This window comes from Lissotriton vulgaris, chromosome 3_1 (genome assembly GCF_964263255.1).
Source record: "Lissotriton vulgaris chromosome 3_1, aLisVul1.2, whole genome shotgun sequence".
Classification (NCBI taxonomy): domain Eukaryota; kingdom Metazoa; phylum Chordata; class Amphibia; order Caudata; family Salamandridae; genus Lissotriton; species Lissotriton vulgaris.
In genome coordinates this window covers 307,821,808-307,847,468 of record NC_141689.1, presented here as the reverse complement: position 1 = coordinate 307,847,468, position 25,661 = coordinate 307,821,808, and the positions used below count along the sequence as shown (strand labels likewise).

The 25,661-nt window shown below is 44.8% G+C and overlaps 1 protein-coding gene across 2 annotated transcripts in view; it reads left to right on the top strand.

The window, feature by feature from the left end:
* NPR3 (natriuretic peptide receptor 3) overlaps positions 1-25,661 on the top strand; it is a 222,597-nt gene that overhangs the window by 143,592 nt on the left and 53,344 nt on the right. For both annotated transcript variants that reach the window (XM_086960503.1, XM_086960504.1), the window contains exons 4-5: positions 8,409-8,544; positions 19,002-19,096. In XM_086960503.1, the coding sequence (XP_086816629.1) occupies positions 8,409-8,544; positions 19,002-19,096 (231 nt within the window). The remainder of the gene's footprint in view (positions 1-8,408; positions 8,545-19,001; positions 19,097-25,661) is intronic.

The following is a 25,661-nucleotide window of genomic DNA, read 5'->3' as shown; positions in this document are numbered from 1 at the left end:
ATGCTAGGTGGTTCTGGGTAAGGCGAAGGTAAGTGGGGAGTGAGTTCCATGTTCTAGCAGCCAGGTATGAGAAGGATCTGCCTCCCATGGTGGTCTTGTTGATGCGAGGTACAGTGGCGAGGGCTTGGCTGGAAGAACGTAGTTGGCGGGAGGGGGTGTAGAAGGACAGTCGAGAGTTGAGGCATTCTGGTCCGATGTCGTAGAGTGATTTGTGTGCGTGGGTTAGTAGTCGGAAAGTGATTCTCTTATTGACGGGTAGCCAGTGGAGGTCTTTCAGGTGACCAGAGATGTGTTCGTTGCGTGGGATGTCTAATATGATCCTGGCTGAGGCGTTTTGGATTCGTTGGAGTTTCTTCTGGAGTTTAGCGGTGGTACCTGCGTAGAGGGTGTTTCCGTAGTCCAGTTGGCTCGTGACCAGAGCATGGGTGACAGTTTTCCTGGTTTCGGTGGGGATCCAGCGAAATGTTTTTTTGAGCATGCGAAGAATGTTGAAGCAGGATGAGGATACGGCGCTGACTTGTCTGTTCATTGAGAGTGAAGAATCCAGGATGACGCCTAGGTTCCGTGCGTGGTCTGTCGGGATGGGTGCTTTTCCAAGGGCTTCCGGCCACCAAGAGTCATCCCATGCAGAGGGGGATGTACCTAAGATGAGGACTTCTGTTTTATCTGAGTTCAGTTTCAGACGGCTGTGTTTCATCCATTCGGCAACTTCTTTCATTCCTTCGTGTAGGTTAGTTTTGGCGGTGCTGGGGTCATTGGTGAGAGAAAGGATTAGTTGAGTGTCATCCGCGTAAGAGATGATGTTGAGGTTGTGTTGGCGGGCGATGGCCGCGAGGGGGCTCATGTATACGTTGAAGAGGGTGGGGCTGAGTGAGGACCCTTGGGGTACGCCACAGATGACTTCAGAGGCCTCGGACTTGAATGGTGGAAGGCGGACTCTCTGGGTTCTTCCGGTGAGGAACGAGGTGATCCATTCAAGTGCTTTTCCTTGTATTCCGATGTTACTGAGGCGTTGTAAAAGGGTGCTGTGGCAGACTGTGTCGAAAGCTGCAGAGAGGTCGAGGAGGATGAGGGCGACTGTGTCTCCATTGTCCAGTAGAGTTCGAATGTCGTCTGTTGCTGCGATGAGGGCGGTCTCAGTGCTGTGTTTTGCTCGGAAGCCAGATTGTGAGGAGTCGAGGGATTTGTTGGCTTCGAGGAAAGCGGCGAGTTGGTTGTTGACAGCTTTCTCAATGACTTTGGCCGGGAATGGAAGGAGCGAAATGGGGCGGTAATTTTTGAGTTCGGTGGGGTCCGCTGTGGGTTTTTTCAGAAGGGCGGTGAGTTCCGCGTGTTTCCAGTTTTCCGGGAAGGTGGCGGAGTTGAAGGAGCAGTTGATGACGTCTCGGAGGTGCGGTGCTATGACGGAGTCTGCTTTGTTGAAGATGTGGTGAGGACATGGGTCTGTGGGGGATCCTGAGTGGATGGAGTTCATCAGGCGGATGGTGTCCTCAGTGGAGATTGGGTTCCAGTCATTAAGGGTGTTCTCGGGGGGAGAGTGTTCAGCAAATGGTTGGGTGGGTTGGTCTCCGGGTTGGTTGTCGAAGCTGTTGTGGATGTCTGCAATCTTGTTGTGGAAGAATGAGGCTAGGGAGTCGCAGAGGGCTTGAGAGGGGGTGATGTCGTTGGAGTTGGCCGAGGGATTGGAAAATTCCTTGACGATGTTGAAAAGTTCCTTGCTGTTGTTGGTGTTGTTGTCAAGTCGATCCTTGAATGCTGTTTTCTTGGCCTTTCGGATAAGTTGGTGGTGAGTGCGGGTGGCGTTTTTGAAGGCGTCCTTGGTGCTAGTGGTTGGGTCTTTTTTCCAGGCCTTTTCAAGGGAGCGGCAGTGTTTCTTGGACTTCTTAAGATCATCGTTGAACCATGAGGCCTTCTTGTTGCCAGGTTTGCTTTGACGTTTTTTCAATGGTGCTAAGGTGTCGGCGGTGTTGGATAACCATAGGGTGAAGTTGGCGGCGACTTGGTCTGGGTTAGAAGAGTGGGCTGGGGTGTTTAGAAGGAGCGATGAGGAGATCTGGTCGGTGGTGATTTTGTTACAGTTTCTTTGCAGAGTTGGTTGGAGGTGGTTGATGGGTTTTGGCTTGTTGTAGGTGAAGTGAACGCAGCTGTGGTCAGTCCAGAGGAGATCCGTAGTGTGGCTGAAGGAGACATGATTGCTGGAGGTGAAGATGGGGTCGAGTGTGTGACCTGCGATGTGGGTGGGGGAAGTGACCAGTTGTTTAAGTCCGAGGTTGGCGAGGTTGTCCAAGAGGGTGGTGGTGTTGCGGTCGTTGATCTTTTCAAGGTGAAAGTTGAGGTCTCCCAGAAGGATGTAGTCTTTGGAGGGGAGCGCGTGAGGAGTGATGAAGTCCGTGATGTCTTCACTAAATTTTGCGCGGGGTCCTGGTGGTCTGTAGAGGAGGGTGCCTCTGAGTGTGGTCTTGGGGTCGATGTGGATCTGGAAGTGAAGGTGTTCGGAGTTGGCGAGGTTGGCGTCAGAGCTGGTTGAGATGCGGATTGATTTCTTATGGACGATAGCGATTCCTCCTCCTGTGTGGCCGGTACGGTCCTTGCGTGTGATCTTATAGTCTTCAGGGATGGCAATGGTGATGTCTGGGGCGGAGGAAGCGTTCATCCATGTTTCTGTTAGGAAGGCGACGTCCGGAGAGATGGTGTCTAGTAGATTCCATAGGTCAATGGCGTGTCTGTGGACCGAGCGGGTGTTGAGAAGGATGCACTGTAGGTGGTTGGGGTCGGGAATCTGTGGTGTGGTTGTAGCGAAGATGTTGTCGGTGCCGATGAATTTGCAGGAGTAGCAGGAGAAAGGTCCATGGGTGTGTCCAGGAGCGGCTTGGACGCAGTTGGGGGCGCGACCGGGGTTAAGGGCTAGGAGGGTGGCGGCATCGTAGGTAATGCGGGAGGGCTGGGCAGCGCGAGGGGCAGGGGGACTGGCGCTGGGCGCGGTCCAGGCGTGGACGGGCGTAGACGGGCTTACCTTTGGCGCACCTTCGGCGCGGATTGGGCGCGGTCGCTGCGCGTAAACGCTGCGCGCGGGAACACCTGTCATATATGGATAGTGGAGGGGGAGGGGCGAGGGCGGCTCAGCTGGGAGGCGGGGCGGGATCCAGGGATCACAATAACAACAAAATGGAGGCGGAGGGGGGAGCACAGCGTCGCGCTAGTCAAAACGCGCACAAACAGTGAAAGCGGCTGATATAATTAATTAAAGTGCAAATAGATCAACTCGGCAAGCAGGCACACAGCAGGCAATTGAAAGTAGGCAGTTTTAAAGAGCAAAAAGCAGCACAACGATACCGAGTGTCACGAGGGGACACTGGGGAGCGATCACTCAGCCTGAGGGACAGGAGCGAGTCACGGCGCTCTCAGGTACTGGAGCGCTGATCTGGTCAGTGGGAGGGCGGCTCAGCTGGGAGGCGGGGCGGGCTCCAGGGATCACAATAACAACAAAATGGAGGCGGAGGGGGGAGCACAGCGTCGCGCTAGTCAAAACGCGCACAAACAGTGAAAGCGGCTGATATAATTAATTAAAGTGCAAATAGATCAACTCGGCAAGCAGGCACACAGCAGGCAATTGAAAGTAGGCAGTTTTAAAGAGCAAAAAGCAGCACAACGATACCGAGTGTCACGAGGGGACACTGGGGAGCAACCACTCAGCCTGAGCATGTTGATCAACGCTCCACTGTCTATGATGAAAGTTATAGGACATCCATTCACCTTCGGTGTAATTTTAGGACACTGTCCAAATGAGTTTTGTTGCCTTAGCTTTTTTTTCTTTAGTTTGCGTTTCTTCTTAGAAATCAGCCAACCTTACATGTCCATGTCGCTGTTTAGTTGACATCATTACACACCCATCTTTCTCACTGTCACTTGATAATAACGCTGATGAGCCTCTACAAGATGAATTTGAAGGCAATCGACTTTGTTTAGTTTCTCCTTGTTCCATTAGATGTTGCTGTTTGGACTTGTGAGTGTGGCGAGAAGGTATCTGGAACTTTCGAGCATCCATTTTCTCTTCTCGCTAAGATTTGATTTGATTTGATTTTGCGTTTTGTAAAGCGCAGCGAATGCCCGAGGGCGTCTTGGCGCTAGCCTAGTCTGGGAGACTATGAAATTAGTTTCTTTTTCTCTTTGCAAACCATTATGACATGGTTTTCTTTCTTGCATCCTTTGCATTTTTGTCCAATGGCGGGACATTTACCTTAGGGCGGAAATGAAAATCCACTTCAGAACACAATTTCTTTTTCTTTGGAGATGTCGATCTCTGGGCCTTTACCTTATGCTGGTGTTTGCTTTTCATGATTAACGCTGATTCATTCTGTGCTATTCTAGCTCCCATGTCAGAAGCTTGTCGATCTGCATGTTCCTCTGCTCTTGCAACCATGAGTACTTTCTCCAAGCTAAAGGTCTCTCTTAGCATGCGTCTGAAGAGATAACCATTGATAACCTTCAGAAGCATGGCTTCCTCATCATTGAATTCACTGATCAGACAATGCTTGATTAGTGCGTCAAGTCTCTCAACAAACTCCTATATCGTTTCTCCACTTTGTTGTCATGCTTGATTGAAAATGTACCTCTCATCGTCAACATTTGGCATTGGGTTCAACTTTACTTCCAATGCTCCCATTATTTGACAGTATTAGTTTTCATCAGTTTGTGATATCTTTTTCATGACTTCTTTCACTCCATCACCTGCAAAGTTCTCTAAGTTTTAGATAATCTTTTTGCCATCTACTTCTTTTAACACATCAATGAAGTAATCGAACGTCTCAATCCAGGCTGTCCATCCGGTGCCAATAATCTGCTTTTCGAATGGAGGTGGTGGTTTCACGAACGTGGCTGCATAGAATTTTGCACTTGTTTTTTACTGATATTGACAGCGTGTGCTGTTCAGATAGCAGTTGCTGTTCACCGGGACCTGCACCTTCAGCAAGCATTGGCCATATGCTTGCACTTGGATCGTAACACCCGCCGTGATGCAGTAGGGCATCCTCTTCTGTTTTACTGTGAGCAACCATTCTGTCTCTCGTGCTTGGTCTTTGTCATGTATAACCTTTTGTATCATACCTGGTTGTCGCTGCCTTTTAGCATTCGCTTTGTATAAATGATGGCTCTGAGTGAAGTTGTAGCGCAGTATCTTTTATTTTGGCCTTATCGGTAGGTTTTTGGAAAGCTTTCAAAAGTGCTCTTCTGCAGGGCCTTCAACTTTGTTTAGAGATGTATGTGGACAAGAGCAGGGCTTCGATTCCACACATACCAGCTTTGAACTGCTTCTCACTGAAGTAGACACATGTGGCACAGACAAGGAGATTCCTGTAGCTCTGCAAACTTCCAGAGAAAGCAGTCTAATTTCTTTGGGGCACAGATCCCACACTAGTCGCCAGTTGACCACACCACACACGTAGCACTAGAACACATTTTTAGTCCTCAGGATGCAACTACAGTCTGCGCGCATTGCATCATAACTTTATTGAACACACTCAGCCACACCTATACAAATTACGTAGTTCCGTCAGTGCTTAATTTGAGCAGGTGCTATCAAGTGCTCAGCACCTGCACTTCTTTTGCAGGGCCGGGGCTACAATTTCTGAACCTGCAGGTGGTGGTCTCAATATTAATTGTTCAATTCAAAATAAAAAGAATAACATACAGTGCATGGTGACTGGCTGGTAAATGTTCATAGGCAGGCCAGCATTCATCTGTCCAGGCAGGCATGATTGTGTATCACCACGTTAGTGATGATGTCATCAAACTGATCACAATCCAAGAAGTCATCGACAAACTATGACTTGCATTCTATTACCCTAGTCTGCTGCACCCTGCCATTGCCTGAGCCTAAACCTCCCATTGAATACCTGTAGCTGGGGGCTGGCTCATGGCGGAGTTGAGGCAAGGAAGCTGCAATAGCGCATTTGGAACTTGGGAGTGAGGGCTCTTGAGGAAGAATAAATTAAAGTAAGTGTGGACTTTCCACTTGTTGCGTAGCCAGAGTAGAATATCCGGCAGCCCCGCATTGCTGCTATCCTCAATGTGCTTGATACGGCTGTGGCCCAACACAACTTTTGTGAGCCATGGCGTCACCAGTAGAATCTGTGAGCTGCATGCCAGCATGGTAATTGCTGAGTGTGAGTAAGTCCAGTAGGCACCACAGCCATACTTACCGGCATTGGCAGCATTACTGTTGGGGACAATGCCTGTGCTGTAGCAGGCAGAATCACAGCAAGCTGAGTTGTGGATGCCGATGCCGTCACCATCCCTGGACCTAGTAATTACAGGCAGCACTAGTAGTGACATGACCTGCTGTTCTCAAGCAGCTGCCTGTTCCGCAATAAACCCAGTCATACCACACTGATTAATATCTGCAAAAAAGCATTTTCATTTCGTTTTTGCACTCGGTGTAGGTAAGAAAGTAAAACATGTCATCTTCTGCTTCTTTAGGAATGACAACCGGAAAACGCAGAGTTCAAAACAGCAGGGACCTGTACAGGGGTCACAGGCAGCAGCAGTGTTAGAGATGAGCGACAGCAAGAGTAAAGAGGAGAAGAAACAACAACAGATGAGAGCGATAAAACAGAGCAAAGTAGAAGAAAAGGAGGAGAGCAGTTCAGATACAAAGAGAAAGCAGCCATGATGTGAAGAAGAGAGCATTGAGGAGAGAGAAGATAGAATGAAAGGATGTGGAGTATAGGACACAGGGGAAAAAGCAGACAAATGATAAAATGGAGACACAGCTAATCACTGCTAGGGAGTGATAGTAAAGAGCCAAGATCGAGGGGAAAGAGGGAGCAGAGCTTGGATAAAAGTGAAGAGAAAAACGGGCAGGGCTGAAATGAATAGAGGGTCAATCAGAAATGCAGGGTGTGACAAAGGTGATAGAAAACAATTAGAGAGGTGAGAGGATGGACTCTTTGAGCAAAGACTTAGGGGACAGACAACAGATCAAGGTTAGAAAATAGAGACTTAGGCAGTGAGAGTGTTGAAAGTGGGGCTCACCGGAGGAAGACGTGAGCAGTGGCCTCCTTGGCAAAATTTTCAGCACCTGCATTTTTGATTTTACAAATTAAGCACTGAGTTCCGGTAAGGAGTCTGCACAGGACCAAAAGAGTCCCAATGCACTACATTAAGTATCCATAAAACACAGGTCTGTAAACTCAGGCTGGTTTTTACAATGCATGTGTGACTATAGATGGCAATCACAACTATTGTCCATGTGAAACTGAGCGCAGTGAAATCTAATACCTCAAATCCACGGGAGTAGAGGGTTAACGCTTCTGTAAAATGCTTTTAGGCACAATTAAAATTGAAATTGTAGTGGCTATTCGTGTCATTCCCAGAACTTGTTTGGATTTTTAAAACATTGCCAGTCAAAATGAACTTTCACCATCTCTTTTACTGCAAAACAGCAGGTATTTGGAGGGCAGGGAAACGGGGGTGTTTCTGTCAAGAATATTTGTGGGCAACAGACATCACAAACGTCCAAGTGCACGAATGTTGAGATTTATGAGCAAGCACAGCATAAGACGACCTGTTTCCAACAGAAGGAAACCTTTATTGAGTAGGACCACCCACCTCAAGGCTGAAAAATAAGTCTTGCTGAAACCATTTTGCCAAGAGTTTTTGGAATTTGTTTCACTCTGTCCAAGCAAATTCCCATTGGACTGGATTGACATACATATTAATTACATAGTTCATGAAAATTTACAACTGGGTTTCCAAATATGCGATTTAAAAGTTTGAGATTGGTTGATGTCTCCCTAATTTTAAGTTTGAGCTCTTTGTGATGTTTTAACACCCTTACCACTTGCAGACAAAAAAGTAACATGTAGTGCGCTGCCGCAGTGTAACTTTGGCACAAATAATGGGATAGAGTGTACTACAGAGCAATTTGAAGACAGTGTGTAATGCCAACGATTATAGACCAATGGGGAACACCACTTCCACATACCTCGCAAGCTAATTATTATTTTTATTTTAAAGAAACGAACATATTCCTGCACAGTAGAATACAAGGATTAATCCAATCATACATTATTCAAACGTACACTCACAGAAAGCAGTCACAGCTCACATCAAAACTGTGATTCCATATCTCGTCAGTCAGATTACCAACACCCACAGGATCTAAGTCTAAAATTGGGCCTTAGCAGCCATTTTGTGCCTAGTGCTGTTTATTTAATGGTACCCGAAGCGTCACCCACACCTCATCCGTACACATCATTGTGCCTAATCCTCCAGTATAGAGAGGAAAAAACTATAAAATATCTGCATATTACAGCAGATTTGAGATACCTCCAACCATATATTATTTGATGATATGTATATGGAAGCCAAATACGTTTATGATTTACGTACTGGTGATTTATCCATTTCAGGTGAACATGTTTGTGGAGGGATTCCATGATGCCATTATCCTCTATGCCTTGGCTTTGCATGAGCTACGAAAGAATGGCCAGAACAAGCGGGATGGAGAGAAGCTTGTGCAGCAGATGTGGAACAGGACCTATGAAGGTAGGAACTGCTTCACATTCCTAGTTGTGGTGCGTTCCATGTTAACAACCTCCGCTTCTATACCCGTCTCAGTGTGCATTGTATTTACACGATCTAGAGTGAGTGCTCACTCTTCCCTGCCCACTGCGGCACCACAGATCACTCATTCAATGAAAGTCTGAATGACACTCCATGTAGACTTCATAGAAGTGCAATCATTTCCCAGCATGTAGTGGAGCCAATTTTCAATGTCTCTGCTTTTGAAAAGATTACAGAAGCTCTCACACTTTTTGCAAACCTCAGCTCTTCTCATTCCTTTCACCTAAAATGTCAGAAGACCTCTTTCTACCAATTGGGTTTTATTTTTGTGTTATTTCGGGAAATCCTGACCATTTTCAAGGCTACAAATTCTTTTTGTTTTACTTTTGCTACTCCCTCATCCAAGAAAATGCATAAATATAGAAAGACAATTGTTATAACAGGGTTTTTTTCCATCAAAAAGTTACGAGTGACACGATGGACAACGGGAAAAATGCGACAATGTCACGTGCAACCCGGAAGTGGAAAAATTACTATTACTGATAGGCACCAATCTGCACTTCTGTGTTGCAGGGGCATGTGCCTTCATAACAACCTCTAAGCTAATCACCCATTGACAAAGAAACCACCTTATCATCCGCCTGTCCCCTCAGCCTCTTTCTTGCTTTGAAAAATAATACTTAGTACCCGCCTACTATCCCCCAGTCCACTGGCCGTCCTCTCTCTTTCACTTTCATTTAAAAAAAACTTACATTGAATATCTGGCTTCCTACCTTCATACTTCATCTACCCCGTTACACCCTCCTGTGCAAAACAGTCAAAATATATATGTGACATCTTATCAATCCCTACATCCCTTTACTCCTCCTGATAGCCTTGTGCTCTCTGGTATGCCAGGCGTCTGACAGTGGATCTCACAGAGCTGCTACAAGCATGTATTGAGTTGTATTGCCTGCTGTGGGTCTGTAAGGATCAGTAATAAGCAGGGGGCAAGTTCTTGGCAGCATCAGAATCACCCGGCTTGCCCTCGCTCTATTAGGTCTATAGAGATGAAAAAAAGGAATGGGAAAGCAAAAAAGATGTCAAACCATATGTTGCCATTCCACCACATCCTACAGGTGAATCGATTTTATCTGCATGTGGGCTTCAAAAAAGTAGAGGAAAGAAAGAGGTGGCATGTGTAGGATGGACAATAACATGCCCTAACTAATTTACCCTCATTCTTTTGGGAAAATGTTTAATCTCTAATATTGAAAAAGAACTATTGATCACATTTGATAAAGAAAACTCATGCAGTATTTAGAAACGTCTCCATATGTTTGCTACAATCGTAATATTTATCAACCTTGATGACTTGGACACATTTGTACTATTCGGTAATAAACTGAGACATTGTCATTTCAGTTTAAAAATAATGGACAGACAATACCCCGGATAAGGGCATTTGTAATGGCTACTGTTCCGAATCTTTGTTTGACACATGCAGAACTGTAGTAGAGACAGAAAATCCATATGAGGAGAGTGTCAAAGACAACATTGATGAAGTAGTCATAAATGGAGTGGGTACATCACATATCGAAGACTACACTTAGGTCGTACAAGTGCACAAGTTTCGCCACCTGCAGGTGATGTCTACATTCTCTGCCTACATTCTGTGTGCTATTTAGTGTATATTGGGTTTCAAGTACCACAAAGCAGGTTGCATCATAACGAACTCATTAGTGGGCTTCAATAGACGCGCTAAGGCCAAAATTAGGATTGGTGAGCACTTACATAAGAGGACTAGCCGCTATTTGGGATGGTATTATTGTATTCTACATGTAAATGAAAAGTTTTTAAGGAGTCTTATGGCCTCAGATTGTCTTCTTTATACTACAAAGGCTGGTTCGTTTTTAACTAACATTTTATCTGCACTTCAGCACTTTTCTTTGATTAGATTAGATATTCAGAACAGTAACACAGTGCAAAGACTACAAAAAGACTCCATGCAGGTTTAGAAAAATAGCCACTATGTATCTGTATAAAACAAAACCAGAATGACAAACCTCCTACAGACAAAACTCAAGATATGACTTTTTAAAGTTAAAAAAAGTTGTAGTTCTTAGAAATCAATGGTTGCGCTTGACCAGGATAAAGGGCCTGATTACGATGCAGATCGGACTGCCCGTCAGACTGCCGTGACTGCAGTCTGATTCCAACCGCCGAGGCGTATTACCATACAGCCACAGCTACCATGGGGGTCATATCGTCAGTGGTGCTCCGCTCACTGTACATGTCACTGCAAGTGGGTACAAATGCACAGGAAACATAGGCAGTTGTACACAGATGCATGACACATTTTGGGATATACCTTGTGCACCATGTACCCCATTGCTGGAGTGTGGCAATATGTGCACAGTTCAGTCACTGGGGATATATGCCACATGAGGACTTACCTAGATTCCGCTGACCACAGGAATGTCCACTTCGGGGTGCAGCTGCTGAAGTATAGAGGGGACCTGGAAGAATGGCTCCATACCTGTGTCCGCCAGGAAGAAGGGGCATCAGCTGAGCATTCACCCCTTCTCCTTAATTTCTGACGACTGGAGGCAGACGGTTGGACCACCACGGTCTGGTCCTCAGTGTAAATGTATTGGCATTTATATAGCGCACTACTTACCCGTAGGGTCCCAAGGCGCTTCGACCACTGCGAAACCCTTCCTGGCTTCCCTGAGAGATGGTCCCTTAATGGGTATCTCCAGGGTGAGACCAGGCATCCCCGGCGGTCTGGTGGGGCCGTTAGTGAAGATGAGGCAAGCTAATGCCCAGAGTTGCCGAGTGTGATCGCTGATCAGAGTGGGCACCGAGGCGAGAGAATTATCGAGTCCGCTGACCCTGGTCCAGAAACCTGCCGCGCCGGGAATCGAACCCTGGTCCCGGGCCGTCCTCTGCTCTCGGGTCTGCCGCCTCTAACCAGTGAGCCACACTACTTCACTAGTACTTCACAGTAATCCACACCGTAAACCAGATCTCACTGTACTGCCCTATGGATGCTGTTCTTCTCCAACCGACATCTCAGTGGTCGGAGGAAGGCTGTCAGAGCCAACAGTCTGTGAATGGTGGGCCGGAGTACAAGCTGAATTCATCGTAATCCAACGATCAAACTGACCGCTTCTGAAGAGACCTTGGGCGGTCCGCCCACATCAGACAGGGCCACGGAATGCAGTCCAACTGGCATCAAAATAAGGCCCAATGTACCTTTAAATGTGCCAAAAATCATAGGTGATGCGTTGCTCAAGGATGTGAGGCACCAGAAAAGCCGGTGATGTCGTGGTTTCTTACTGTTATGCAGGTCGTTGGCACAGTGATTCTCATGGACAGTATGTTGCACAGAGAAGGTGATAGGTTCCTTAAGGAGGTGCAGAGTCATTGAGCCGTCCTCGTCCGGGTTCCATGAGTGGCGCAGGGGATGGGATGCATCATTTACGGGAACAATAACTCGGTTCTTTACTGTGGTGCGGTGTTGATGATTAAATTGGTGCCCGAGACGATGCGTCGAAAGTCAAATCTCTGTGTCAATTCCACAGTGTCAAAGCAGACCCTACGTCAGAGTTGGATCGGTGCGTCACGAACTTCATAATGTGGTGCTCGAGACTCACACAGCCGTGGTTCTTTGGAGGTGCTGCAGTGAATAGTCTGGGCCTTGAATTGTAAGCCATGGTCATTGCAGTGATTGGTTAAAAAATGACCCTTGGAGTCGATGCATGTACTTTCTTTTTTTCAGCACCAGAACTCACTTCCAAGGGCAGAGGAACTTGATTTGGCACCACTTGACAGAGTAGGGCTCTCAGCAGAGGAGCCCCGGTGCCTGGTAGATGAAGTGTTTGATGTCCCAAAGCTTCCAACATGAGGCAAGCTCAACTGAAGCTCCTGGTAAACCTTAAAAAGCTGGATGTAGAAACCAAAGTCCAGTCCTTTCACTCCCAGGACAGAAGCAACAGGCCAACGCAGCAACGCAAACAGCAAAGTGGCAGTTCCTCCTAACAGCAACACATCTCTTCTCCCTGGCAGACTGTCCTCAATCTAGAACTGTTCTGTTTATATGATGTCACAGGTCCAGTACATATACCCATTGCAGCCCTTGAAGTAGGAAAACTTCAAAGAAAGGACTTTGTAGTGCACAAGACCCTGCTTTTCCTTGCCCTGGCCCCAGACACATTACAAGGAGTGGAGATTTATTTGTGTGAGGACAGGACAGCCCTATTCAGGTGTCACTGGCAACTCCTCCCACCACTCTTGCACAGAAAGGCCCATCAGCCTGGTGATGGACCTTCAGAATATGCAGGGCAGCTCCCTTTGTGTGACTATTTAAAGTGAATACACACATCCCAACTGTCATCCTGACTGTATTCAGAGACAGGCAGAGGCACAGAATGGTTAAAGTAATAAAATGCTGTCTTTCTAAAAGAGGCATTTTCAGACCTGCAATTTAAAAAACAACTTCACTAAAAGATGCATTTTTAAATTGTGAGTCCAGAGACACCAAACTCCAATTTCCTATCAGCTCCCAATTGGAAGATACACTTGTAAGATGTTACAACAAGGCAGCTCCAATTTTAACCTACGGGAGGGAGAGGTTTTGCTGTAGTGAAAAACAAATTCGCAGTATTTCACTACCAGGACATGTAAAATACAACAGTACATGTCCTATGTTATGTTACGTTATGTTATGTTTTGTTGGTTTAAGCACATAGCTACCCTAAGGCTACCCAAACCTGAGTGAGTATTGACGTACATCTTAGATGGCTCAACTATACCAGACTGAATTGGCTGGGTAATAGGCCATTTCTTAGTAGCTTTCTGAATTTGTTCTCCTTAGAGTCAGTTTTCCTATATGTAACTCACACCTCAGCTAGGCCCAAGCACCCCCATGGGCAGGGTGCAGTGTATGTGAACAGTAGGATATGAGCTTAACATAGGAGCTGCCTTGTAACATTTTGCAAGTATAACTTGTCATTGGGAACAAGATAGAGGAATGGAGTTTAGGCTCTCTGAACCCAGAATTTATTAACACACCTTATAGTGTAGGTGGTTTTTAATTGTGTGTTTGAAAATGCCACGTTTAGACTGTGGACATTTTCTTGCTTTACCATTCTGTGTGCCTCTGCCTGTCTGTGTATTCACCATCTGGTTTTAGAGTAAAAGAAGCAGGGGATGTGCATTATCTCTAGACAGTCACAAGGGGGGCTGAAGTATGTCCGGCCTTGCCTGGGTAACTCGTTGCTAGGCTGAAAAAAGACCTGGTATGCATTTAGAGTGGTGGTAGGAGTTTTCACTAGCACCTGAATAGGCTGAGTCTCCTTTTCACAAGGCTGTCTACACCCCCTGCAGTCAAGCTGGACCAAGGAAACCCTTTCCACAAATAGAACAATGATAACATTTGGTAAACGTATTGGACCAAAAAGAAGATCTGAAGAGCTGTGTGAGGAGCACTGCCTTTTCTTTGTAAGGGCTGTGATGGCCTGCAGTTGCTGCTTCTGTCTGTGGCAGAGAAAAATAACTTACTCTTTTTGCCCTGCTTGTGGTATCTTCCTTATCTTCCTTATGAAGAATCTGCAAGGACTCATGTATTCTTGCCCTCTATTGGAAGTCTCAGGGAAAGCAAAGACTTCAGGAAAGATACTTGCTGGATCCCCACAGTAACCCTGCCTGGAAGGAGAGCTGAAGAGCCGTGTGAGGAGTTCTGCTCCTTCTATGAAAGGGGTCAGGTGGCCTGCAGTTGCTGCTCCTCTCTGGGGCAAGATAAGGACTGGACTGGCCTTCCCCTTTTGTAAAAAAAAGTGCATGGTGAGCGCTTTATTGCTGTTTTTATCTCAAAGTGCGCAAGAAGTGCTATATTTCTGCAGCCCAGTCACCGGAGAAAACCAAAGAGAACAGCGCAGCTCCAATGGAGACTTCACCTCGCTTCCCCCAGCACATGGCGAGTGCTTTATTCCATTGGGTTTGCAGCACGAGAAGTGTGGTGTGCGCTGCATTTTGTTCTACTGGTTTGGGGCAACAGGAAGGGAGAGCTTTGGTGTGGAAGTGCTCTCCACCCTCCTTAGCAGCTGCAGTGTGTGCCCGCTGCAGCAAACACAACAAAAGAAACCCTGGCCCGGATCCCCCGTAATTGCCAAGTAAAGCTGACACCTCCAGTGGGTGGGTCCGAGACACCGGGGAAGACCAAAGAAAGGAGCTTGGCCGCGGACGGCTGAAGGCTAACGCGATTCCCCGGAGGCTACTGCGGGCCGAGCGAAGAGCACTAAGTCTGCCGAAACTGGGGGACAAAACCACTGACTTATGTCGTTCAGCAAAGCGACATTAGCACCTAAAGGGCACATCCAGTGCACATGTCCGTCCAGTACCAGAGGGTCATTCTTGAGAAACGCAAAAATGCTAGCAGCCAAAATAGCACATGGCCGAACAGGATGGGAACAATCCAATCTGAGGACCTGTACTGCTTACCACTCAGTGTAAAAAGTGTGTTGAATAGTCTCATTGAGCTACTTCTGTGTAAACTCCCAATTTTATCATCTATTTTAATGGTTTTAAATAATGATGTTTTAAGAATTTTGTAATGCGCACTGCAAATGTTTTAAATAACTATGCATAGTAAACTAAACTTCAAACTACTGCGGAGGTGCGGGGACTTTGAAGAAGAGTGAGTCCAGCCTAGGGGAGTTCTTGGAAATTGCCCGCCTGCGTATTGAAGGGGCAGAGCTGAGACAAGAGCAGGGGTCCGGGAGGCCTAGGAGGGCTCCGGACACGCTACACGGCGGTGTAGGAGACTGCAGGGATCTGCAGCTGCACTGAACTCTCGCTGGTAGCTGCCCTGGATTATTCTGCACATGGGTGCCCAGAAAAGGCTCCCCACAATAATCAATTGTGTGTGCCTCCACCTTCTCTGGTGGCCTACCTGGGGGAGTGCCAAGTAGGCGCGATTGTCACAACCTTTCTGGTCCAGAGGAGCCATGATTAAAATGTACATGAGTGCTTTCCAAGCACCAGAAGAATTACCGTAATAGCCTAATGTGAGTGCAAGTGGGCTGCACCCTAGATGCTGGGGGGGAGGGAATTTCATAAACCCTGCTGGTATTGCCTATTGTGAGGATTAATGGAGGTTACTGTTGGATTTATGCCTGATATTATGACTTATTTCATTTGAATCCTTGTACAGACAAAATAACAAGTATAATTTTGAGGACCTGCATATTAACTACCATGATGGTGGTTTTGTGTCATGTGCAGTGAATAAGTATTTACTGTAGTGCCCTAACTGTGATGTTATGACAGTTGCCTTGTTGGCAACATTGTTTATGGATTATGTAACTGTGGTCTATGTGTTTTGCATACAATATAAGAGATATTTTTATATACTACTTTGTGGAGTCTCTTTTGTGATATACTTGTTGTGTCACTGGTGTTTGTGTGTGTGTTGCACACATGCTTTACACTTTGCCGCTGGGATGTGCCTTGCCAAGCTACGAAGGGAGTGAACAAGGGTTATCTTGGGTGTGTAACTGCCTGGCTTAGGTGCATACCCTAGCTAACCAGAACCCCCATTTCTAACAGTATGTATTTGTAAAGTTCTAAACAGTGCATTATTATAAGTAAAACATTTGTATGACCATTGATTACACAGAACTAAAATGTGAGGAAGATTTGAGAGTGAGATTCTCTCTTCACCTCCCTTTCTCTTTAACCGCCTCCGACCACACAACCACTGGTCACTGCAGGGGTGTTAGTGAACCATTGTGACGTTAGATCTATTTTGGATACATCAGTTAGGGGTAACTGCTACACCTGTGTTGCTACTTGCAGCCCCTGTGAACTGCTTTGAAGTCCCTGTGCTTGGAGCAATTTGACAGTTGGTCTGGCCAGTTGCCCATCATTGGAAGTCAAGATTGTGTGATGGTGCTTGATAAATGCCACTAAGGATAAAAAGCAAGTGGCCATATGATGTCACTTCTGCCCTGCTTATGATGTTGGGTAAATGTCAGGTAGATACCTCCTTGTCTTCACCATGTCTGCCAGTATATGCACTTTTCACCTACAGCGTACAGGGCAGATAGAACTTTAGAGGCAGAGACAATATAGCAAGAATCTAATTAGGAATCCAATGTTTGAGGACTATGATGTATTTGACATCCAATGCGACCTTAAATGAACTTTCTTTATTTAAAATGAAATTGCATTTAGCAAAGCAAGCAGTCTGTACACAATAATTTGTAAGCATAGGGCATCACTCATGTAATCTTCGTAAAGTTTCTTAGGGCCCAATTTTAAGTTTGGTGGTGTGGGAGCGGGCCACCACCCCTCTCCCACACCGCCAAACCTCACCACCACCTTCCTGCCACATTACTAGTTATTTTGTGGACTGGCATGAGGGTGGCGTGGCGGTCCCATGGTGGTGCAATACAAAGACTCATATGTGGGACCACCAATGCACGTTCCTGCATGGCATGGACTATGCCGTCCATGCCTTGCAGGAAGAGGGGTGCATGTACAGAATGGGCACAACATGTGCCCCCCTGAATGCACTTGCACAGGGGCAAGAGGGAGCTCTGTATGGCTCTCTGTGTTTCCTAACCACCAGCAGTTTCATGGCGTGAGACCGCAGGCGGTGAGGAAATTTGTAATATGCTTGGTGGTACCGCAGCGGCACCATCAAGCATATTGCGGCCTCAAGACTGCCACACCAACGCCAGAGATCACGGGTCCCTGGCTGTTGCGGGGTTCCTCGGGAGGTCAGACTGCCATACTCATCGCGTCGCTTCAAACAATCTACCACTGGGTTTGACTTCCTGCAGCACCTAGTTGTGAAATGTACCCACTCGATTAAATAGAGTGTCTCGTCCACCGTCATTGAGATACTGCGTTGCACATTTATAAGAGATTGTTGGTCCTGAGGAGAACCCCGCAATTGGGGGTTCGAAACGCGTCGACCTGGTTTGGTGCCTGTTGTCAATTGGAATATAGCGTCACATTTTTTTAAAACAGCAGGGTTCTGTTTCCATATGATTTTTCTGACCAAAGAAAACTATGAGATGTAAAACCATTTATATGTACAGATAATTCAGAGCTGACAATAGGACCAAAGTGTATGTTGTTTTGTTTGAGGGAAGGATGAATGGATTGTCCAGAATGTGAGGTGGATGTGTTGTAAATTTGTAATTGTATTGTGTATTGCAATTTTCTGTTTTGATTTTGTAATGTTTTATATTTGATTGTACATGCACAAAAAAACTGACGATTTGTTAATGAAGTAATAATGTTCCACTAGTGAAAAAATGAAATAATAAACTATAGATGGAAATTAAAAAAAACGGACCGGTATGTTTTACTCATTAAGGTCAGCATAAATATTTGAAAGTAACGTCCAGTACTGGCAGTTGTGTTGTTCTTTTGATATATTGGGCTTAGCCTTGCTGAGTCAGAGTCACGACCCTGTGTTGTTCTTCTCTATACCCATAATACGGCAGTGTGACCTCTAGTGCGATGGTCCCCAACCCCCACCGCACCTACACCACCAGTTTGGTGGTCCCATGGATCACCAAACTCATAATTAGGCCCTTAGTTTGTTGACCCAAGACCAATGCTTGAAATGGAAAAATAGAAGTACAGGTACCCTGCACCAGAGTAGCTGCTTGCTTTTGAGAAGTGCCAGTATTCTCTAAATAAACGTTTTGCACCTTTGCTGAGAAGGACAGGTACTCTCCCTCTCAAAATAAACACGTGCCGGGGCTCAGTACCCGATAGCCCATTTAAAGCACTGTCCGAGTCTCACTGGTTTCCCAGTTGTTTGCTAGAGCATGTTTGTAAATGTTGCTGTGCAGGGCATGAAAATAATTACCACAATATAGTATTCAAATCTACTATAACACTGTTGCTTATTTAAGTAATACAGAAGCATATTTGTATGCCATAAGCTTCCCTTACCTTTTGTTATGAAATCATCATTTCTTTGCACAGTCAGTACAGTGATTCACCCCCATATTGTGGCAAGTATCTGTGTTTGCCACTATATTCAGTGACTATTCAGGCACATTTTTTTATAAACTGAAATAAATGGGGTTCTCTGGGGAAACACGTGCACCATTTAGTGAAAAATATTCGAATCATATGGCACATACTATATTTTTGCTGAGCCATATAGAATGCACTGCATGGAAGCTGCTCCCCACCCTACATATCCCCAAAATAGGGTCACATATTTGAAATGAAAAGGGAGCAATGTTAAGAATTTAGGAATGCAGACACTGGGATGAAATTACAATTTCTTTTGGAATGCCAACAAAAATGCTGGGAGACTGATGAGATTTCCTGTGCTATTGGTCTGTCGACTGTTCTTCTTGTTTAACTTGGATGAAGCAGGTATTTTAACTAATTAATGTCCTAATTCCTCACACGCCACTTTCTAGGCATCGCTGGGCAGGTTTCCATAGATGCCAACGGAGACAGATATGGGGATTTCTCGGTGATTGCGATGACTGATCCCGACACAGGCACACAGGAGGTAAGGAAGTTCCCTTTTTCTACTCACGGGTCGAGTGTCGGTTCTGGAAGAGCCGTTGTTGTTCTACCAAGTGAGCTGCTAGCTTGGGTGACCTGCTTTAAAAGTAACCCGAATCCCCTGTTCTGATTCCACATGTGTTGACCAGTTGTTGGAATCTAATGAGAAAATCCCTATATCCTGTCAGAGCCTAGTTTTTTATCTTTTCATTTTACAGAGATTTCCAGCAAATGTAACGCTGCACAGCACTCCCAATAAACGTAAATGCTTGCACAAAATGAAATAGTTGTATATAATCTTGCAAAGCAAGAACAGACCTTTTTATAGAGCACTGTGTGCAACTCTAGAGTAGGGTGTGCAAAGCCTTTATTATGCAAGCAGTCTTGCTTCCATTTCTTACTCAAAGTTTTCTCACAAGTTAAACATCTTTTGTTTCTTAAAATTACATGATATGTACAGGCGCAATCTTAAATGAAACTTAATATTTGCAACAATCAGAGAGCACGTTTGCAAGACAGACAACAAGGCGCACTATTATTCTCACCTGCTGCTGCTCCTGTTTCTTGTGTTTGGTACTTGTCAAGTTTTCAAGTTTCAAGTTTTATTTATTTATGATTTTGGAACTCAAATGAGATCCACATAAAAGACTGACAAAGACAAATACATTTTCTTACAATCACAAATAAAAATACAAGAGATATTGAACATTTAAAACCCTCTAATATATTTCTAGAAAACTTTTTAAAAAGTTAAAAATGTTATGACAGAACATTTCATTGGGAGGATTATAAATAGTGTTTAAGAATGCAGAGGCGGAAAGAATACTTAGTTGAAGGCAGTTTGGTCTCAGCCACTTACGCCTATGCAAGAGTAAAGCCGGACATACAAAGAGCACATGGGTGATATCCTGAATTGAATCATTACAAAAATTGCACCTACCTGAGGAGCCGTACCATCTGGACAATAGATTATTCAAAGGGAGTAGATCCTGCCTTAATAGAAACAGAAATCGGTGTACACCATGTGGAAGATTCCAGGTAACATATGGTTGCGCTTTTCTTATTAGGCAGGTATCAATGACCCGAGGGACACCTTTCTTCAAAGTACGGGCTTCCCTATCCATCTTAAAGCTTAATTTCCAAGATGCCAGCTTCAGAGTGGACTTCAGTTGATATGCAGATAAAGTAAATAAAACTGATTCGTCAAGTTGCAAAAGATCAACTGCAGTTCTAAATTTTTTTACAATTAACGAGTGCTCTTTGAAAGATCCTAACAGTTCTTTTTGAACGAGGTATCTTAAAGTACCAGGTTCTCCCCTTGCAAGGTTAAAGACCCAGCGCACTATCCCCGCTAGGCCCTGGACCCAGCTACTACGCAGGCCGAATTCCAACCTAAAGGCGGCTATAGAGCACAATGTATTAACTGTGGTTAAATATCGCAGAATTATGTCTTCCATAGTATTTAAGAAACCCCAATTTCTTATATCAAGTAATTCAATACTGTAGAGTAACGATGCTGGGATTTTAGCGCGATAAACCTCTAACAAAATAGCGAAGTGTCTTCTACCTGTAGTGTTATAAAGGGAGAATAAACTTTTACCTTGAACAAATGCTTTCCGGGTGTTGTTTGCTATGTGGGCCTTTTCACTTAGATTACCAACAATAGTTTTTCCGAGGAAGACATAAGATTTTACCACCTCTAATCTTTGTCCACCTACAGACCAGGACTTTCATATTTCAACTTTTTCCTTCCCGTCATGCACATTACTTTACTTTTAGACACATTTATCTTCAAATAGTGTGCCTCTGCATATTCATGAAGTACCTGCAGACGATTATTTAACCCTTTTGGTGTTAAATCCAGAATTAATCTATCGTCTGCATACAGCAGACAAACAATCGGTGTACTTGTCCTTTTCCTACATGTCTCAAAGAGGACACATAAAAAGAAGTTCGCTTTTATTGCGTGTTTTGTTATAAATATCCTTCGGTATTTTACACACTACCCCCTCGGCTGCCTTTCAAATCATTCCCAGATTCCGTTCTATTCATGTTTTAGCATAGTTTCACATGCAGAGAGTTATGTCGTGTTCACCCCAGTATTATTGGGATCACGCCTGGTTGATCTCTCAGCCCCAAAAGTTATGTGCTCTTTACGGAGAAAAGGAGAGCTGCCACGTGTCTCTTCTGCTCTGTTAGACAGAGAGAGCTAGGAGTCAGAAATCCTCAGATACCCTCTTATCTACAGGTAATATAAAGTTGAGCCTCGCACGTGTACTCCAATCAATATGCAAGCAGAATTGCTATTTCACAATTATATGATATTTAATATGTAATGTTTGCCCACATAAAGGGTTTATCAGACTAATTACAATTATTATAAACAAACTCACAAGTTAGGCATAGGTTAAGAAGGCCTCAAAGAAATTTCGGCACTCACCCCTAACCATTTGCTTATTCAATGTATCAACAATGGTTTCAGTCATTCAACCTAAATGGATGACTTCGTTTTCTAAGATTTAGTATGCCAAGCCATATATAGTTTCCCTCGTATGTTGTCCTGTCATTGGGTAACAGTTCAGCCCTTCAGTATCTCTTCTGGAACCGGTTCATATGATCAACCCCACCCCTGTACTGGTCCCTCACCTTCCCTTATTGATAGTGAAGCCTTAAGGAGTGAGGAGTGGTTGTGCACTGTCAGCTCCCACTTGTGCAATCAATGTTGTGCTGTAGAAGCATACAGAGGATAATGCTACTTTTCCTTCTTTCTTCCAAGACACATTTCTGCAAGGTCATCTTTCCCTGCAGCTGTGATTACAGGGTGTGCACCAGAGAAGTGGAAAGTTATCCCTACTCTAGCAAAGGCTGCACCCGAAGGTGGCCTCGAGCACCGGCGCCATAACTAACCGCCAGGACCCACAAGGGAACGGATCTGGTTGGAGCTGGTTTGTGTCGCAAGGAAAGGCTGCATGGCCAAACGCGCCTGCGGCCCTGTCCCCCTTCCAAGAACAAAGGGAAGAGGAAACGGGGGAGGGGGGAAAATAAGGTGCCGCTCCACCTGGGGAGCTCATATTCACATCAGGGTTCTGGGGGAGCGGAGCCAACGAAGGTGTCCAGGGGAGTTGTACAAATATGATGTATGTAATGAGTAATAAAACTGCGGCCAACAACCACCACAAAATAAAATGACTGTTGGCTATGTGCAGTAATGTAGACACACAAGTTAGGTACTCTTCCTGGAATGGGCACAGTGCGGCTGTTATGTCTTTTTAGCTCGAGTAATGTTGGAAAACAAGGGGATCAAGCACATATTTGTTAGCATTGCCAAGCAAGCAGTTCAATTTTCTAGGTCTTTTACACACACATTTGTTAATGCTGAACGCTGTCATGTTTACATGCAGTCACAACTATGTACCACACAATATTATCAGGCAAAACCCCTACTACAGATAACAGTTGTTACATTCATGGTAGAGTGTGAGGGTGCTCTATCACAAAAAAGGGGAAAGATTTTGGGCATTATTGGACTCACGCCTGCCCTAGTTCACACAATATACCACAAAATGGCGTGATACCCTTGGTTTTTGCTCTGAGCCCAGTTGGCTCCTCAGCGAGATAAGGAAGAGGACCTTACTAATTTCCTATTTTTTGCAACCTCTTATAATCTATGTTTCCAGGCAATTCCAAGAATTGGGCGAGGATGGCTCGCTCACGTAATTCATCATTTGCCACCTCGTTCCAAGATGGTGCTACCAGGGCAGACTCAACCTCGGAGGCTAATAAACCTGAGGGAGTTCTTGGATATTTCTTCTTATCTTTTCCAGATAATTCTCAGATCCAGTTTGCTGATTAAAAAAAAAACCTTAGAATAAAGCACAAAAGTATACTTTAATAAGGTGGTATCCATCCTAGGTTCATTAAAAACTGCCGAAGGGTAAACAGCAGGGGGCATATATTGGTATAATGACCTATATGCATCACTGCATAGAAACACGTTTCATGCCAACATGTTTCTGCCTATTGTAAGCCTATGGGTCTATGGCATTCATCAGGGCTAAGTCTATGTGTCCCTACTCTACAAACAGTTTGTGCAGAGTACTCCGATTAACAGAGAGGACCTACCTCTCAGTAGAAGACTATTGCTAGAAGTAATCTGAGAAGATGGAAGAAAGTAGCAGAAAAACACCACTTATAAAACATTCTAATTGATTGTGTACCCAGAGTTCATTATATTTTAACAACTTCAGCAAGGTAGGCAATACTCTGAATTGTGAAAGGGGTGATTGTAAAACATTCATAGACACATTATGCATATGTGGCACACAACACATGTGAAAAATCAAGGTATTTCTTACCTAGTTCAAATATGCTAGTATCTGCATAGTCTGTTTGGGGTGGGCCTCTCCTGTTGTCACAGTCTATTTATTAAGATGATATATAAAATCAGGTTTTTACTTATTTTTCTAAAATAAAAGGAAAAAAGCATCCCACTATAGAAGAACAATTTTTTTATCTACAGGGAGACCTCGAAACCATTATCACGATCGGATATTTTGGCCATCCACTGTGGTATCTAATTTTTTATTTACTTTGTCAAGGTAGAGAGCCCACTGTGATCCTACTGGGCCCCATTAGAAAAAAAGCATGGTACAATAAATCCCGATCGGACACCTGTTTACTTTTAAACAGCTAGGAAGAGGGTGCGTTCCATTCCTAAGGACCGGCACCCTATGTTTGTGTCGGCGGTCGGGAGGACCTGAGCGAAAGTGAATACTGGAGTAAGGGAAATCCTGTCCGGCAGAGGGCTGTCCGGCCCGGATAAACTTCCAATTCAAACGAATGGAGTGAGAGCCCCCGGTGCGGAGGGGAGGGGAACCGCTCGTCATCTCCATTCACGAGGCTGAGTGTGTCTCCCTGGGTCTTTCCATTGTGTTGAACTATGCACACGTAACTCATGATGGGCAGGCGTCCTGATCACATTTACCAGTGGCAGGACATGCCTCAGCTTGGGATGCTATCCCGAGGGATTAGGGGAGACGTAGTTCCAGGGCTTTCAAAGAAGAAATTATTCTTAAGCACTCATAAATCCGCGAGGTAGTCCTCATGTTATGTAAATACCAGTGTGTCCGTGAGGTAATGACGGGCTAGAGAGGTCATAGTGTAAACATTAGACTCATGTTGTATAAAGACTGGTGTGCATTTTTTTATGCGGAGTGTCTTTTTTTAATTGGAGTAAGAGGGACACCACCTCCATAATGCCTTATAGGGTATATTAGTTGAAGATGCTTCTTTGTGTTGGTTCCATTGATACATCAGTTCCTTATTGGCTCAGTACTCCCAAAGGTATCTCATCATTGAGCCCAAGGGAATCAGTGCGTAGGCGGAACACTCAATAGTGTTCTAATTTCAACAGAGCCATGGCTATGTCTGTTCTTCTCTGTTCCAATTTTCTATTATGTACCATTCTATATCATTTTCTGAGTGTTGTTGTTCCGTGCAGTGTCTTGTCAATTTTGTATTGTCTTTCTTGCATCTGATTGTGCTCTTATGCTCAATATTATGTATCCTTATTTTTTGTGTGGCTATCCCTATGTACAGCAAACCACAAGGACATTTCAGGGCATATATTATCTTGCTTGTGTTGCAGTTAGTGAAATGCTTTAGGGCCATATGTATCATACTATTGTTTTGTGAATTCCAAATAGCGAATTTTAAGGAATCGCTATTTGGAAATCGCAAAACGGTATGTATGTAAATAATCGCTATTTTTTAGCGATTTCCAATAATTCCTTATTTGCGAATGCGCAAGTTGCGAATTCGCAAATAAGGAATACATCCCATTCATTTCTAAGGGTCTCTTGGCCCATAGAAATGAAAGCCAAAATTGCGATTAGCAATTTGCTAATCGCAAATTTTGCGAATTTTCCAGGGTGCAGGGGTGTCTCAAGAACACCCTGCTGCACCCCTGAAAATGACATGTGTGCGCATATGGCGCACATACATGCCCAAAGGGCATGTATGAGCGTCACATGGCACCTTCTGTTTAAAAAAAAAATGCTTTTTGAAAAGAATTCGCAATTTACCACCAACTACAAGTTGGTGGTAATTTGTGACATCTTATTCCAAAATCACAGTTTTGAAATATTTCATACATATCATTTAGGAAATCGCATTTTGCGATTTCCTAAATGCTTGTGCAATGTTAAGGAATCGCAACATTTGCGATTCCTTAACATTTGCGATGCGATAATTTTATACATCGCATTTCACGTTTTTCTTGTCGCAAACGCTGCGAATTTCCGATTCGCAGCGTTTGCGACAAGAAAAACGCTTCATACATATGGCCCTTAGTCTCCACGGTGTGGGTAGGCCCGTCTACCGAAGTGTATTTTTACGTGAATTTACACACCCTGCAACCACCACATGGTTGGTGACCTGTGGGTGGGGGAGATTCCAAAGTCTCAGTCTGGACTCGTCTGGTTTTATTTTTAGGCCTGTGTGGACCACCACATCCCGTATGTCCTGACCTCGTTTGAAAGCGAACATGGGGGAGGGGTGATTTTTAAATT